The following is an 18,079-nucleotide window of genomic DNA, read 5'->3' as shown; positions in this document are numbered from 1 at the left end:
ATTCCCCTAAATGAGTTCTGATTTTTTTTCTTGTTTCAATGCTATCCAGTCTTATTTTGCATGTGCTTTAATAGAATATGTGACCTCACACCTTTTTTGGAAGTGCACAGGGTCTGTGTCATAAATAAGGTCATTAAATTGCACAAAAGCCTAGTTGCCCAGAGAAGGAGGGTCATTCTTCCCAGAAGGTCTCTGCAGCTGGGCAGACTCGTGCTACTTCCTAAATGGCTTCTGCTTGCCTGGTCTTTCCCAGATCTTCACCTACACCCCTCCTTCTGCTACTCAGACCTGCAAACCCCGGTGGCAGACATATGGGCAGATGGGATCTTGTGTAGACTTCACAGAGAGGCTTTATGTAGATTCCAAAATTCTCCAATCAATGGAATGCAATTCCCTGGGAGAGAAATGGCGACTTGGATATTTCCAATCAAGCAAGGCAAGAGACAGGAACCCAAGGAACAACCAGAGATCAATCTGTGTGGAATGAGAGCATTGGGATTGCTGGAGATGTGGGAACTCTGGGGGCGGACACCCAGAACCTAGTCCTGTGAGTCGGGTGAAAGTGAAGGACACACACAAGGCTGGGAATCTGAGGCTCTGCAGCTCCGACGGGAGAGACAGACAGAACAAGGAAATGAAAGCATGTTCCAAATCATCCTTAGTAAAAGGGGATATCACCTCCCTGAAAATTAGCTGGGGCACAGGTGACCACTAGAGCGAACCATGTCATACATGTCTTCAAGTCGCAGGCAGAGGAGAAGCGAGTGCCAGCTGAGCCTTAGCCAGCAGAGGGGCTGCTTCCTGGAGGGGGGACTCTGGAGTAAGGACGAACCTAACCAGGCCTGCCTGCCATACCAACTAAAGCGGGAAAGATGAAGGGACAGGGAAGCATGTTGACAAGGTACAGCCTTCTGGGAGAGAAAACCAAAGCGTCCAGTGAGGTCACAATAAAGCAACAGATAAAGCGAAGATGGGAGAGAAAAGAACACAATGGGATGCACCCGTCGGAGATTCACGAGACAGTTTAGCAACTGTAAGTCCACAGGGCTCTGCTCAATGAGAAGGTCTCCTGAGGACCAGTGGTGACAATAATGCTAACAACGGCTGCCACTCAGGATGCCCACCATGCCCACACAATGGTGCTTTCATGTATATCTTTCAATATATTAACACAATTAAGATTCAAAACAGCTCTATGAGGTTGTTGCTATTATCATTATAGTCATTTTACTGGAAAAAAACACATAAAAGAACACGAAACAGAAATGAGGTGCAGGCAGAATCGTTGCTGGCCCGGGAGCAGCAGCCAGCAGACAGCAGGCCTGAGCCCAGGCAGGCTCCTCCCTGAGCTGCTGGCCTCCTCACACTGGGGCTCGGCTGCTTTTGTGGGACAAGCAGGTTGGAAAGAAAGGACATGTATATTAGGTGCAGCACAATCAGAAGAACCCGGCGTGAATCCTGATGACACTGTTTCAAGAACAACAGAACAGGAAACTCTACCAGGCCACGGAACCACCGGCGTGCGTGCGCAAAAGAGCGCCGAAGAGGAAGTAGCTTTTTACCAAACGGCAACGTTCTTTAGTCTGAACCCGGCTTTTAAAAGGCTTAGTACAGATGTAGAAGGAAATAGGTTAAATTCTGAAACAGGCACGGCTTTGGCATTTTATAAGCAAGGAAGAAAGTCAGAGATTTATGCCAGCTGAGATGTCCGGGGAGCAGTGGATAGAGGAGAAGCGCTGCGGCCAGGGAACCGCCGAGCTGGCCGTATTCCTGGAAGGCGTGAGAGCCCAGCCTGGGGACTTCGGGGGCTCCCCTCACCAGCCCTCTGGAAAGCAGGACAGAGTGAGGGAGGGGAACGATGCTGACTCAATGGCGAAACTTAAGAGAGGAGCCCAGACACATCAGGGAGGATGCAGGCAGAATGTGGCCTTGGCAGAGAGGCAATGACAGACAGCGGAGAGACGTGAGGAGCAGGGACGTGGGAACACCTGGGTAGTTACGCTTTAACTGAGGACCGTCCGCCTGCGTTCACACAGAGGCAGCCCTGTCGAACAAATCTGATTGAATGTATCAGGAAGACTGACGGGGCTAAGCTGTGGGCCTAGGAAAGTTCTAGATACAGTAGCAGAGGCTGAATCTGTGTGGGAAATGAGAGTGTGGCGATTGCAGTGTGGCCAGTGAAGGGGGAAAGGCCGTTACTGCCCAGGAAAGGGGGTGGCCAACCGAGCAGCCCTGGGGTACTCTTCAAAAACATGAGCCGAGCCCAGGAAATCCTGACAGCGGAATTCTGACCCTGACTTTGCCCAGGGCAGAGCCACCTACTCAGGTTCCTGACAGTGACAGTCCCATCGGTTGCACCAGAGAAGCATATGGATTCATCAGCTGCCGAAGGGACCAGAGCCCACCAGGGGGTGGTTTTTGCAGATCGTGCAAAGCAGGCTGGCTGGCGGGCCTGTGTGCACCGGTCTGACCAGCGGGAGAGTTATAAAAACTCCAAACTCAGCACAAGGGCCCATTGTCTGCACGTCCCTCTGGTGGCCAGGTGCCCCTCTGGTAGGCCTCCCGCCGGCTCCGGGGCGGCCTCCAGGTACAGCAGTGAGTACAATGGAGCTCCCTCCGCGCCAGGCTGGAAAGCAAATCACTTACCACGTCATCTCTGTCTTCCCACTCGACCTCGGAGAGGTCAACGCTACTGTAGTTGGGTTTCCTTCGCTTTTTTCCTTCTTCGTACTAGCAAGGGGAAGGGACAGGAAAAGAAAATAAAGAAAACATTTCCGTGAGATCACCAGCCAGGGCAACCTTTCTCCCGCCGAGCCCCGTTTTGAGGATGGAGACCACGCGCGCAGGGGTATCAGCGAGAGGCCCAGCTGGGTGCCAGTCCTAGAGGTTTGAGTGGCAGGAGAGCTGAGGCCAGATGCCTGTAAACATTTGCTCTGAGCTGGGAGAATATACAAGTCAACTCTTTGCTGGATATGAATTTATCTAGCGAACCCCTTGGCTCTAAACACACCAGATGCAAAGCGGAGTTTTCTGGTCGGATGGTTTTTGTGTGAAATGGAGGAGAGCCTTTCCCCTGCAGCAAAGCTTTAAAACACAGGAAAGGGCGTCTTACGTATGTTACCAAATGCCCAGTGGTGTCCCTCTGCGTTTTATGATTCTCCACCCCTACCTCCTGCCTCAAATGCATGCCATACCCTTGGCGAGGCTACGAAAGCACGGGTCCCTGCAGTTGGGTTCAACGTCCCGGGAACGCTGTGCTGACACAGAGCCTCCTGCCTGCCGCCACACTGGCCCCCGCAGCCCTGAGCTCAGGACACTGCTTCACCCAGCTGGCTGTGGGCACTGGGGGTCACTGCCAGGTCTAATGGCCATTCGGGCATTTCTCAGGAAAAGCTGATGAGCGCATTCTTCACTGGGGAACTGGGTTCAGGATTTTTCCCCGAGTCGCTGCTGTTAAGTCACCCGGCAAGCCAACCATTTTATCAACCCGGTGCTCATGCATCTGTTTGGACATTCCCGAGTCTCGGGCCTTTAATGTTGGCTGTTGGGGTGTTTATAACGTAGGAAAGTCTGCCCTCTACTGCAGGCTGCGGAGAAGCAGCCCCTCTACAGTAAGATATGGCTAATGGCATACTGGGAAAAACATCCGTATGTACAGTTTTATCTTATTTGCTTTTGTCTCTAAATTGGTCATCTTTTGATTTAATTGGTAAGAGTCTAAGACTCCGAAACTACAAGTTGCCATTTTGGACCCTGCTTGGCTACTACGGAGACAGGGGCTGAGGGCACATCACACATGAAGCAGAAAATCACGGTGGCACCAAACAGGTCCAAACTGGCCCCCAGCGAAGTCTAGGGGAGAGACCAGTGAGTCCTTGTGGGGCCAAACAGGGCCAGGAGGTCCCCACCCTCTCTACTTCTGCATTTTGACTGCATTTCGGGAACTCTGAGACAACTCTGGAGACTGCCCACCCCCCACCCAGGAAGGCCGCCTCAATGGGCCCTGCCCAGCCCTGGTCCCAGGGCCTTCCACTCCCTTCCCTCAGGTTCCCGATGAACAGACGTTCACGGTGAGTTTTATGACATCAGATCCACTCCAGATGAAGGGGAAGGGAAGTGGTTCCCTCAGAAGCCGCTGTAAACGATAGCAGATTCTCAGTTGGATCCTGTTACGGAAAGTTCATGTATGCAGGGGGGCGCTGGTCCTGGGGAGAGCCAGGCTGGGCTGAGGGGGGGGGACAGGAGGAGTGTGACCGGTTGACCCCAGAGTCTCACAGTGAGGAGGGGTGATGGGAGACTGGCAGATGATGCGAAGACGGGCTGTCGTCCCCGTGAGGAGCTAGAGTCAGACATTCTTGGACCACTGTTACCTGTGCTAATGGCCCCAAGTCCCATTTTAGTAAGAGCCACCACTGAGAGCCACTAGGCTCCCCGGGCGTTCATGCAGCCGATTCCGACTATTTGAGGCGAACTTCCATGGTTTCTTGGGTAGCCTAGTGCCAGGTCTCAGCTGTCTCTTGGGTGGAAGTACTTTTGGTTGCCTCAAAATGCTCCTTCATTCACCTATTCAACCTCCATTTGCTGGACACCTAGCAAGTGGCAGGTACTAAGAATATAGTCAGTTGAGCAGAGCTTCATTCCTCCCCACGGACTTCGGGCAGCTTATCGCCCCTCTGCCCCTGGAAGGCCAATTTATTGCCCGGCTTGCAAATGGGAAAATGAGCTCTAACAAGTTAAATAACAAATGGAATAAGAAGTCAGATAAGATCATAGCCAGTATGGGGGAAGACACCCCCACCTACTATAGCCCCTGGCCAAATTTTCACTGCTAAGCCTCATGTTAGTTCGACCACTGTTAAATTTAGAAAGACTTCAAGGTCCGGAGCACCAAAGTTCCTTCATCCTCAGAAAAAGTGTCCATTTGTCTTTGTTAAAAGAGGAGAGCACAGTGATCCTGCCACTTATTGGGCATGTGACCGAGCCAGGCGCCCGGCTGCTCCAAGCTTCCTTTCTCTCAGTTGCCAGTGGGAAATCAAGAGGGCTCCACAGCCAAGGGCGGTCAAGAAGGTTAAACAGATGCCATATGTAAAGTGGGGAGCACATTTCCAGGTACAAATTAAACACCTCCTATGTAGCTAGCTGCTTCCTGAGAGCCATGACCTTCTTGGTGAAGACAGGCTCACTGTACACAATTGGCTAATATTCCATTTCCATGAAATGAAGGGGGCCCATTCAATAATTTTGCAGGTCACTCTTCTGCAAACCACAGGCAGGAAGGAGAGGTCTGTTGAAGAAGATGATGCCAGGCAGTCACACACACCTGCCTCCTCCTGGTGTGTATCTTACGCGCCAAGAGTTGTATACGCAACACCAAGTTGGGACTCAAGACTCTCCCGGAAGAAAAATGTATCTTTGTGCTGAAGAACCCAGGTCCTTTTAGATGGCACCTGGCAAAGGTAGAATTGCAGAGATCCCTTGATTTCCGACCATTCCTAAAATGTAATTCTTCATTTTTTTTTAATAACCACTCAAGAAATGCAGTGGATTATATTGTTGGCATTCATGAAGCTTGAAGAGATCAGGGAGGGAGGGAAAGCAAGACTTCCCAGCATATGGATGAATAAGCTGCCATGTTCCGGTAAGTCTCTGTAATTTAATTTCATTGAAAGACACAGGGCTGGGGATATTCCCTATGGAACTGTATTGCCGGGACACTCTCCACAGTCTCCTTGTCCAGGCACGTGGAATAGGTCTGAAACTCTTTCCATGTGGGTCGTTACTAATGGCTGAGCTCCTTTAGAATACAGATTGATGTAGAGCGATCAATTTGGGTGAGAAAAGGAAAAGCCAGTGGTCTGTTGCACATATAAAATAGGGCGAGAATGATGAATAAACTCTAGCCTAACGCCTCCAAATCCACCTTTGGCATTTCTCACATTAAGAAACATATTAAATGGCTAGAGACTGGACCTTCTTTAGGAAGACACCTGTCCTACAGATTGTCACCATCCATTCCCCACATTTGACATGGTAATCATGCTTGTGTTGCTGTAGGGAACTCCTTGACCCTATTCTCAATAAATACAGTTCTAGTGGAGGTAAGACCACCCTTGGCTCAAAGGTAGGCAAGTGACCTCAGCACGTGAGGTAGACCCAGGTCCCTCCAGGACATGGTGATTGGCTCAGAGATGGGACATAACTCAGGCCAACCCAAATGAAACTCTATCTGACATGCTTTCTTGGATTTATCCAGACAAAGAGGCTCTCCACCCACTAGCATCACTAAGGTGGATGTGAACTTGGCCTCCTCGTGGCCACCTCTGCCATTCTTCCTGAGAGTGACGTCAGCGCAGAGAAAACAAAGAACAGATTTGAAGCAAGTCCCGAAACAAGGTGTGCACACCTGAATCAAGCCTCTATTCTTTCGGATGTGTCATGTACCGATACATTCTCTCCGCATGACCCCCCTTCCCTTTTAAAGATTTCTTAAAAGCTGGCTTGACTTTCAAGCATAAGTAGTCAACAGAGTTCGACTTGTGTATAGTATTTAATGCCTTTGTTTTTTTCTTTTAAAATAAACTACTTTCAAAGCACATTTTAGGGAATCTGTTCACAAACTTTGGTACTTTAATGGTTATTTAGGAACAAGGGATTTGGTGTTCCTATAGGGAACCCTCGATTACCTCACTGCTAATCGAGATAAATTACACTTTTAAGCATGGCTGAGCCCCTGTACCTGTTTTCCCCCTGACAGGACATATGTGTGGCCACAGACAGAGAGGGACAGAAAAATAACTAAGTTCTCAAATCTCTGCCTCCCAGGCCAGCTCTCCCTCTCCCATGGGACTCGGCCTGGGACAAACCCCAGGCCCACCAGCCCCACTCCCTCTTCCCTGCGTGAGGATCTTGTTACTGGGGCCGAGGCATAGTATATGGCATTTGTTAGTGTATCTGTAATCTGTAACTTCCTTTGAAAATGTGATTAACGAATTGCAAACGGTTTCCAAAGGTTTATAAACAGATACTTTGAGAGCCACAGGTAGGTTTGTAGTTTTTGGTGCCTGTTTTATGAAAAAAATATGTGAGGGAGAATTTAATAAGGAAAGATATTCTGTGCTATGAAATACTTTGAGGTGGAGTTTTAAATAAAGGCCAGATGTGGCAAACACACAGACCAGCCTGTGGCCTAGGAGGATGGGACAAGAGGGGCACCCATCTGAGGAGGAAGCTGGAACCATCTGGGGGCTCGCCAAGGTGCCAGACCCTGCAGCGGGGGTAACTGTGTGGATGAGAGTGTCCTGTGTTACCTGCAGGCCCACTTTGGAAGTGTAATGGGATGGGCTATGGTGATGGTCATATTTATGTTGGTTTGAAAAACCCACAAATGCCTTTGGTTTTTCTGTGTTCTTTTGGGAAGGGCCAGAGGAAATCAGCTACACACATCCATGCATCTCTGTGAAACAAATATTGTGTGTGTTAATAATTGATCAACTGTACGTGCCGCTCCGTGCTGCCAACAGGAAGGAAGGAGAGGGGGGTGGGAGGCCCACAACTGGAGAGGAAGAAGCTTTGCCCAAAGCTAATGCCATCTGCAGAAGGGGTGTGGCGGAGGGCCGGGAGCCAGCCATTGTCTGGGCAGATGTTTCTCTCCGGGGGCAGCCACAGTCCTCAGCTGGTGAACACCTTGGCCACATCCCCCGAGGTCCTGGCCTTCTCTTGTCTCAGAGGCCCAAGTGGCCGTTTCAGGAAAAGGAAAGGGGCACATTTGCTCTTCTCGGTGCTCAAGAGAGTAAGGTCTAACGTCCCCTGGGCACTCGGTTCCTTCACTCCTTACCCATTCATTCCCTCAATTGCTCACTTGTTCACCCATACCCCCCAAAACAATGTTGGACGCTGAATATTTATCAGGTGCTGAGTCAGGCCCAGGTGAACCCTGGGAAAGGATGGAGAAGTTCAGAGAAGGGTAATGTCCTGCCCTCAAGCTGCAGATCACGATTCACCACCAATGAATCGGCCCAGTTAAGATAGCAGTTCAAAGTCAGGGCCCCAGAGTCAGCTGAGATTCTCATCAGGTTTTCATCTACAGGCTGCAAACACTCTGGGGCCAGCGTGCACTTGTCTGAGCTCTTCTGGAGACAGTGTGCACTTGTCCAAGCTCCTCTGGAGCTTGTGTGTACTTGTCTGAGCTCCTCTGGGGCCAGTGTGCACTTGTCTGAGCTCCTTTGGGACTTGTGCACTTGTCAGAGCTCCTCTGGAGCCTGTGTGCACTTGTCTGAGCCCCTCTGGAGCCTGTGTGCACTTGTTTGAGCAATTCTGGAACCTGTGTGCACTTGTCCGAGCTCCTCTGGGGCTTGTACAATTGCCTGAGCTCCTCTGGGGCTAGTGTGCACCTGCTCACCTCTAAGATGAAGGTAACAGTGTCCAGTCCACAGAGCTGCAGTGAGAAGCAATGGGTACAAGCATAGCTGAGCACACAGAATATCCTAATAAACAGGGCTTGAGAATATGCCCACTGGGCCAGCACTAATATATGCTAATGTCATTGCTGAGACATGGCAGCCCCTACCTCATTGAGCTCATCCCTAGGGAGTACATTCGCAGGGTAAAATGGGCCTTAACGGTACAGTTGTTTATTAATATTTTTATTCCTTTAAAGGGACAGTTCAACCCTGCAAGGTGGCCAATTCTTCTCAAGGTCAAAGGGAAGGTCCTCAAATACGGACTTGGTTCCCTGGCCAGGTGGCCAGACGGGCCTGTGACAGAGTGATAATCTTCTTCCTTACAATTTGCAAATCAAGGTCTATGACTGTCACAGTAAGTCTAGTCTCAGAGGAGGGGACCCCAGGAAAAGGGGCTCCCAGTGGCTGGTATCAGTCACTGTTTTTCTGGCTACAATCTAACCAGTTTGAGTGTTTGCTGTTTTTAAAGTTGCTTTTCTTTTTATCAGATTATCCAAGTAACAACTGCTCATTGTAGAAAATTTGGAAAATAAGGAAAAGTACAAGAAATGAGAAAAATATTGCCTTCACCCCCACAACGCAGGGACCATCACTTGCTATTCTGCTATCTCCCCCAAAGGGTAGGTTCATTGAAGTCGTTAGTGTTTCCAGTTTTCTAAGTTCATTGTTTCTCCAACAAGGAATTTATAAAATGTAGCAACCAATCTGTTCTGCTTTCTAAGTCATAGCCTTTAGCAAAAAAAAAAAAAAAGGCAGCAAGCTTTTTCTGAAGAGGGACTGTTCCGGGCACTGTGCTGAGCACTGTACACATCTTGTCTAATTCTCACAACTCCAAGGAGGGGATAATTGCTTCCCAGATGGGAAAACGCTGAGCCCAAGGGCGCAGGTCCCTTGGTAACACGATAAGTGGGAATCGAGATTCAAAGCCAACTCTGCCTGGTTTCTGAGCCTCCAGTCTTCACCCCCCTCTGCACTGCCACCTTGACATGGTGTCCTTGCTAATGCAGGTCCTCAGCCCAGACGGCAGCTACTGATGGGACTGTGCGTAGCAGGCACACGGATGGCCGCAGATCCACCCTGGGAATCCAATCCCACCAGCCCGTCCTGTCTCTGATAACAGCGGACAATCTCAGGCTGCCCTGAAACTGGCCTTGATGGCCGAGGTTGCAGGAATCAGTTTTAGATTAAGAGCAACTACAACATACCGCGTGAGTGCAGCGAGCCACATGCCCAACGGACGATGTTGTATTTCTAGGACACCCAGTGACCAAAGTCCAACTCAGGGCCTCAGAGGAGCCATGCAGGGCCTGGTAATACCACTGTGGCTGGGATTTCCATGGAAGCTGTGCTGCCCCTGAGAGTGTGACCCTACAATGGGCTCTTCTAGAGAAGATACAGGGCTGGGTGACACAGATGCTACGCTGGGAGAGAAACCCCGATGAGTCTGTGCTCGAAGATGAAATCCTTCATGTTCACGGGAAGAAGAGAGGCCCAGAGCACCGGAGGGAAACGGGGCCGTGAGGGTGTGTCCGAGAGCAGCCGGAAGGTGGGGGAGAGGCAAGAGGGCATGTCGAGACGGCGGCGAGCCTTTTCCCTTTTCTAAAAGGTACCATGCTCTTATTAATTAGTGTTTTTAAGCATCTCAAAGATGAAAAGTCCTACGTGCTCTCTTAGTGTGATTACAAAATCCTTTTGATCGCTGTAAATCTAAAACAGCTTTGGTATTTTTTAAAGAAACAACAATTAACAGGCCGCTTTGAAAACCCAAATGACCTTTATCTTAAATCAGTGTCCTCGGAGTCTCCGTGAGTCATAGGCACTGTGTGTGGGGAGGACGTGGCCCAGCCCCGCCACCACTTTTGTAGGTCAAACTCGGCTTACTACCCGGAGGCTGGGGTTTAAATTCCCATTAGCAAAAAGCCAGTCTGTCCTATAACAGCAAGTGAGTCATAAAAATGAACATCGTGCTGAGTGGGTGGGATAGGAGGAATGTCTTGTGCCAGCAAAGGGACAGGGGACAGGGGACTGTGATGCAGGGAGAAGAGGGGCCTCTGCTGACTCAGGTGAAGGGGTGATGGCCTCTCAGCAGAGAAGGAAATAGTACCTGGATACTTCATACAAAATAAAGACGAATGTGGCGACCTGGGAGACAGCTACTCGGATAAGCAACAACACTTTGAGACAAAACCCTCTCTAAAGCCTCCTGAGCAAAGACTGATGCAAGACGGCCTTCAGAATGAATTTCCAAGTTTCAAATCCAGACAGGCGCCGTGTGCCACTTACATTCCATATTTCATGTAAAGATCTCAAATACCACTGAGTCGTTAAGAGATTCCACTGAGGGTTAAAGAGGACCTCTACAATTTGAGAGTATGTCCGTGACATCTGACAAGCAACTTCGTGTTTGCATCTACAGAACTTAATTTGGCGCTCCTTTGAGAAATTGCGTACCCAAAGAACCTCGGGTGTGTGGAGACTGTCAGGCTGTTCTGAACATGAGGCGGAACTGGTTCTAGTTCAGAAGCGGCGAAGACCATGAATTTCCATATTCACACAGTGAGATCAGAAAATAGTATCAGCCAACACTGAACGGCAACGCGTTCGCCGTGAACGAGGCTGCCGAGTGAGCTCCCAGGTTGCTGGCTTTGGCCTGCAGCCAGCGCCATTCCCAGTGCGCCTCCCCAGCCCCGTCACTGGGGAGAGGACTCCAGTCCCTGCCTCAGCGTGGAGGGATGGCGGTCAGAACAGAACAGAGGGACCTCTCGACTTCAAGGCTTTTGCCCCGAATGACGTGAAGGGCAGGAAGTTGGCAGTGAATTTGGAAGTGAAGTAAGAAGAGCGATGCAGAGCAGAGGGAGAGGAACCCTTCCTTCCCAGCCTTGCCAGGCTTATGCCTGTACCAGCATCAACCTATGTGAGGCTGTCGGGCCTTCAGCATATGCACGTGTGAGTGTGTGTGGGCGGCTTTACTTAGGGAGCTGCCTGGCGTGATAGCTTTACTTCGTTTCTCTTTTTCTGCTAATTTTTTCCTAGATACTTGTGAAGGAAGAGAAGACAGGAAGGGACCCATCTTTGTGGCCACACCCTCCGTGACAGTTTCTCTGATTCTTCCAGCTCGTCTCTCTCCCTTCTCTCCTGAGGTGGCCCTCACCCTGCACCTCTGCAAGGACACAGGGCTTTGTAGCGTAAACATGGACGTGGCTATCTTTTAAACCCATCGGCTCTCTGCCATAGCCATGTCCTGATCACCAGACTCAACAGGTTCACATCCATCATTGGTCCATCCGGACCACGGGACTGTTGACCGAGCAAAATGTTTAGTTTTGATATTTTTTAAATGTGATTCCCAATTCTACCGATGTATCTTTAAAAAAAAAATGTTTCTGGATGCAAGCTGGTCTGACTAAAGCCCAAGAGATTTCTGATGTCACTCATGACTCATGGGAACACCAGGGGCCCCCTGGTAAGTCTGCCTGAGTCCTCTGGGTCTTATATTTGTCTGTGATCACGGACACGTGGGCAGAGGCTGGACCAGGGGAGTATAATCAGAGAAAAAGGCCAGGGGGCCTGGCAGAGCAGACGGGGCTCAGCAAACTACGTGTCTCTTGACATTGAATCACATCTCTCCATACAACTTGCCACCAACCAGCGTCAGCCCCATGATACCTCTCCCATTGATGGGGCGCGTGATTCTAGGCATCCCTGCCTGGATGCCACCCCTTAATCCATTCTCCAGGGTCCAACCAGGCAGGCTCTTCTGTACCAAAACCAGATCATATCACTGTTTGGCCTGGAGTCCTCGGGACCCCTCACGCTCTGTAGGACAGTGTCCAACATCCCAGGACGCCTGGGGTCCCCATCACTCGCACTCGGCTCGCCGTAGCGGCCTCTCTCTCACCGCTTCCTGCCTCTCACCATACTCCCCAGCTAGACTGAGCCGGCTGCTAAAAATGTCACTATCACTCTTGCCTCCAGGCCTCTGCACACACCACTCCATCTGTTGCCAATGCTCTTCACCCCAACCTAGAGTCAAGCAGCTGCCCTCAGGACCCAGCTGAGACATCAGCTCCTCCACTGGCCTGTGCTCGGTCAGCTCCGGGCCTCCCGCAGGTTCCTCAGCCTCCCGTGGTAGCTCCCTCTCCACGCCCCCACACTGGACTGCCAATTAGTTGCTTACTCGCATGCCCAGGAAGGTGCCTGGCAAAGAGTAGGTTCTCCATAATTATCTGATGAATGAGTGTACAGAGGAAATGAAAACATGAGGGTGTGTATTCCCTTAATAGACACGTGTGACACTTACTCTGTGCCTGGCCCGTTCTAGGCATTTTGTGAACATGGACTCATTTCATCCTTACAGCAATCCCAGGCAGTAGGCACTATTTTTGTTCTCATTTTCAAGGAAGGAAACTGAGTCTCCGGGACCAACAGGCACAGAAAGCACTGAATTTCAGACTTGAACCCAGAGCTCCCTGGGTTGAGGCTGGCAGGCCAGCCTGTCATTTGGGATTTCTGATCCCAGCCAGCTGGTGTACAAAAAGCATTTGATCCTGTGAAATCCGCAGCCACAGACAAAAGAAAGGCCAGCTATTGAGTGACCTATTATGCGATCTATTGTGTGTGTGTGGGGGGGTGTCATTCATTAGGTCAAGGGCAGGGGTAGACCCCATCCCAAGGAGAAAGAGGCAAGTGAGGCTGAGAACGTCCAGCCAAAAACCTGCCTGGCTTAGCCAAACTACTTTCTTGTGTCAATATTCCAAATGTGTGAATGAGTGTCTCCCTTTGCCCTGCGCACATGACTAAGAATGTGGAAGTGGCACCTGGGAGGCATGTTCCCAGATGTAGGTGCCGGTGGCAGCTAGTGAAGACCTCAAGGCCAGGCACCTCCTCAGTGAAGCGCAATGGTCACTGCAGGATGTGGTGGGCATTCGATTATTGGGCCAAAAAGTCCATGGCCTCAACCTTTTTATTTGCATTCTTTGGGTCTTATCATTTAGGATTATGTAAAAATGACAGCTGCTTATAATTATTTGGAGGGCTGAGCTGCAATAATTAAAAACAGCTGCCTTTATCTTACCGCTACCAGACTTAACCCCGCGAGGTTGGGTCTACTGAACTTCAAAGAAGGAAGCAAGAAAGAAAAGAAAACTCGGCACATTACTAACAAATTTCTAGTGATTCATTTAAATGCATAACCAGTTATTCCAACAGCCTTCAAACCTTTAATTATCTTTTAAATATATATAATTTGGGATTGCTAATTAGGTAGCAATTTAATGCTCTCATGGGGATTCAGATGCACTGTCTTCCTAAAATGTAAACTCCCGGAGGAATACTCATTGGCATTCAAATGACTGAATTCTTCAGCTATTCAAGTGAGTGGGCCTTTACCCTGTTGGAACCATTGGAATATTCTGTCAGCCCCAGCCATAGGTTTGACAGGGCTCCAGGATAGATCGACGGGAGGGTAAGCTAGGTTTTCTCCCGGTCCAAGTCCAGCCCTCTGGAGAGAAACAAGTCAGGGCCCGGAGGCCTACCCTCACTCTACAGCTCAGAGGAGCCTCCTCTTAGGTGCAGATGGCTCTGCTTTCCTGTTTTAAGGAGGCACACTCTTTCCCGTAGTTTAGAATTAAGAAAGCTTTAGAGCTCCCTTCCCAGGAGCTCTCCATGCTGGTTGGCCTGTTATCCTCTGGGCAGTTAACATTTTAATTAATAACTCTCTCCCCCCACAGGCTGCTACAGATGGAGGAGTGAGGGTTTCTCTCTGCCTTGAGCTTCCACTTCCTGTGTTTCCTACCCATGGAGATGGTCCTTTAAATTATATAAAGATGTGCATCACGTGGAGAAAAGCCATTGATCAATTAGATGACACTGGGCAATGACAGAAGCCAGCGCTCCCCTCTCAGGCCCACAGCGTGGCCGGGGGCTGCATTCCTGAGCCGGGCTGGTAGCTGGCAGCTGAGCCTCATCCCCTCCCCCCCGGGGGGAAGGAGGTGCAGACAAATCTATAGGAATTTTTAAGAGATCATTATTCAACACATTGCATGTAATTACACTTTGATGAGCTTTTTATTGCTAATTCATCATCCAAGATGGGGCACTCCAGATATGAAATTAATCTAGCGAAACAAAGGTCAGAGTGTGTCCAGTGCAAAGACAAGCTTTGCCCTCATCGCATTCTTTTGCCAAGCAATAAAGCAGCAGAGTCCTCTCTCGTAACCAGATTTCCTGAGAGTGCCTTCTCGGTTATTAACGGCATATAGCCACCGCTCCTCGGCACTTCTCAGTGCAGATGCGGATTCTCCAAACAGGCTGGGACACGGTGAAAAGCCATGCAGGGGCCTGAAGTAAGATGGAACATGTGCCTGGTGCCACTATGTTGACGCAAAGGTCTGTGTGGTGCACAGAGAACTAGAGTTGAGGTTCCAGTCTAGGGTAAATCAATTTCTACAGAGAAATGAAGATCCACTGGTGTCCTGGCTTGAGTTCTCTCTGAAGCAGACCCCAAGACCAGGATTCAATGGCAAGGTTTTTACTTGAGATGGGTTCCCAGGAAATGCTGTAGGGACAAGGCAAAGTGACTCAGAGACAGAGAAGGGCAGGCAGGCCACACAAGGTGCAGCCCTGAGCGTGGAGCATGGAAGCACCGTGGGCTCCGGGAGCCAGCATGGAGCAAGCGCCTGGAGCTATCCCGCCTGCGAGGTGCCAGCGCTCACCTGTCTTTGGTGGAGCAATGCTAATCCTGGCACAGCTGGCCTGCGGCATGCCTGGGAAGAGGGGACTCTGGAAGCCTTCGCTCAGGCACTGGTAGCTGTGAGCCAGGCTGGCATGCGTGGAAATGGTGAGGGCTGAGGGCAGGCGGACAGGCATGGGGCAGGCATCAGCAGCCACTGCTTCGCTAAGCATGTTCCCAAATAGAAATGTATCGATGAAACCTCAAGCTGCTCTGCCTCCTGCCTGGGAGTCTGCTCGGAATCTACCAACAGATTCCAGACAGGACACACTGAACATCCCCATGCCTCAAGGGCTTGCGGACACGGCTCCCTCTGCCTGAGCCAGTCTCCACAGTCTTGGCAGAGCAAATTCTTTTTCTTCCCTCAGGACTTCAGGGCTCAGCTTAAAATGTCATCCCTAAGCACAGTTCTTTCTCCCTGACCATCCCACTAAGCGAGGTGCTTCTCCCTATTTTTCTGTTTTCTCGGATCCTGTTTCTTTGGAAAGTTTCTCCAAAATGTGGACAACTGTTTGTTTGTTTACTTATCAGCTTAAACACACACACACACACACATCTTCTCCCTGAGATTGCAAACACCAAATGAAGGGGGAATTATGCCTGTTTTGTGTTATCAGGAGATCCCCAGCATCTAATAGAATGCCTGGCACAGGAGAGGTGTTCAATAAATGCGTGCCAGATGAGGGGAGGAGGGAGACAGGGGGGAGAGGAGGGAGAGGAGGAGAGGAAAGGGGGAGGGAGGGGAGGCAGGAGGGCGGCAGGGCTCCAGAGGCACAGAAACGAGCAAGTTACAGCTGTGCATCCGGCGTCCGAAGGGCTCTTTGCGGCTCTGGGCTGTGCTGGGCTGCATCGCAGGCTGCATCACAAGCTGTGACCTCCGGCTTGCAGGCTGCAAACCGGCTCCCTGCAGCCTTCTCAGACACCCCTTCCACAGCCAGACACCATGTCCTTTTGTAAGTTCTACTTCTTGGCAGTAATGTCCACCCTGGCACTTAATATACCATTATTGTGTGGTCAGTTTCCTATACGTGGGTCTTCCCTCCCCGTTTTTTCACTCTTTCCGCTTCCTCTGGTAGGTACCTTACCAGGCCCTGGGTGTACAGGGTGAACAAAATAATCTGTCCAGTGTCTTCAGACTGCTTGCTGTGCAGGGAGGGGGCACCTGTGTCAAGATGTTTCTATAACGTAGAGTGGGGTTCAAACTCTAAGGCCTGAGTGAGAAGCCTGGGGGGAGAAGGAAAGACTTCTGGGGGTACGGGGTGGGGTGGGGTTGAGAGGAAAGTGTGGGGAGGGAGAGGGAAGACATGCAGGCTGTCAGCTCCCTTAGAGCAGGGCTCAGAGCCACACCCAGCAGCGGTTCCCAGACCTTCGGATCCCGGGATCCCAGGGGGTATATCAGCCAGGCTGCTCTGGTGGTAAGCAACAGAGACCAATTCTTAATCCCTTGAACAAAAGGGGAATTTACTAGAAGCATAAATAAATAAAGGAACTGATAGAGGTCTTTTCATCTGGCCTTTTCCCTCCCTCCCTCCCTCCCTCCCTCCCTCCCCTCTCGGGCTTCCCTTGCCTTTTCATTCTTCCTCTTTCCTCCCAATCTCCCTTCTTTCCTTCCTTTTTTCTCTCCTTCTCTCTGGACAGAGTAAAGTCCTAAGAAAAACAGACCTTCCATCCACTCGTACCTTCGTATCAGTCAGGGTCCTAGCAGGAAGCACATGGCATAGGCAAGCTGGCTAATTAAGGGAAGTTTAATAAAGGGGCTATTGTAAAGGTGCAGGTAGGGTGTAGAAAACTACAAAAAATGGGGCAAACCCTGAAGCTAGAAGCAGTGGGGACCTTTTCTTCCATCTGCGTGAAGGGACAAAGGAAGGAGCAGCCCTAGGAACCCACAGAGAGAAAGCCACCGAGCAAGGGAGGCTCTGTGGCTTTAGACTGTGGGCAGCCGGTCTCCGAGGACACAGGGCTGGAGAGACAGGGACCCCATCTCTCCTCTCTCCATTTCTTTTGGGTGTCCCCCAGGAGCAAATCCCACCGACTTCTCAGAGCAAAGGAGCCACTGCTGTGTTCCACACAGGTCTGCTTGGGGGGCAGAGAGCAAGGGGAGAACTGCCTGCAGCAGCCAGGAGGCTCTCAGCCCAGCTTTCATTTTTTAAAAGAACCTTCTATAACGTAGCTTCAGAATTATGGGAAGTTCTTTCAATCACATAGGTTTAATCTTATGAAAAAGGACAGTGCCCATAGGCATCATTTTTTTTCTCCTGATTGACCCCAATTTACTTCCTCACTGGCACAGTCCTTGGGCCAGGCATCAGTTACCACCTCTGAGATGAGCACTGACACACAGGATGCTTTGAGGATGTAGGAGGCAAAGCACACAAGGGTGCTCAGCATCGAGCCTGGCCCCTAACACCCTTAGTAACAGTTGCAGTGTTACTGCTTGTCCCCTATTTGCTAAACCCCATCTAGGCCCTGAGTGTCCAAACACACATCCGGCCACGGAGCTTGGGGATCAAGGGGCTGTTGAGGTTCACAGAAAAGAGTGTAGCTCCCACTGGACAGAAATGCAGGCACACCACTCATTTGCTTAATCCGCAAGCTCAAAGAGGTGCAAGCGTTCCCAGCTCCGGGCTGCAATGCTTCCCCTCAAGTGTCCAGACCCGGGCAGTTCAAACAGTGCCCTCAACAATTTCATCAAGAGGAAGGCATGCGAGGCTCTGTTTTCTCTTTTGCCAAATGATGTATTTCAAAAAGAACAGGCTTTTCTACGTGGGGGTCATACAGCCTTGTTTATTTTTTCTAAGAGAACACACTCCTCTGAGCAGATACATTTACTAAGCATCCGTTAATTCTTTCTTTTAAACTAAATGGGATGGATTCAGACCAGGCCTAAGCT

General features: G+C 50.3%; 1 protein-coding gene across 1 annotated transcript in view; it reads right to left on the bottom strand.

Annotated features, from left to right (window-relative positions):
- Window positions 1-18,079, bottom strand: part of CACNA2D3 (calcium voltage-gated channel auxiliary subunit alpha2delta 3) — a 556,479-nt gene that overhangs the window by 170,444 nt on the left and 367,956 nt on the right. The window contains exon 16 of the mRNA XM_087825134.1: window positions 2,647-2,730. Coding sequence (XP_087681260.1) covers window positions 2,647-2,730 — 84 coding nt within the window. The remainder of the gene's footprint in view (window positions 1-2,646; window positions 2,731-18,079) is intronic.

Source organism: Miniopterus natalensis, chromosome 15 (assembly GCF_054644295.1).
Source record: "Miniopterus natalensis isolate mMinNat1 chromosome 15, mMinNat1.hap1, whole genome shotgun sequence".
Taxonomy (NCBI): domain Eukaryota; kingdom Metazoa; phylum Chordata; class Mammalia; order Chiroptera; family Miniopteridae; genus Miniopterus; species Miniopterus natalensis.
The sequence above is the reverse complement of the archived record's forward strand: the minus strand, read 5'-3'. Positions and strand labels throughout refer to the sequence as shown.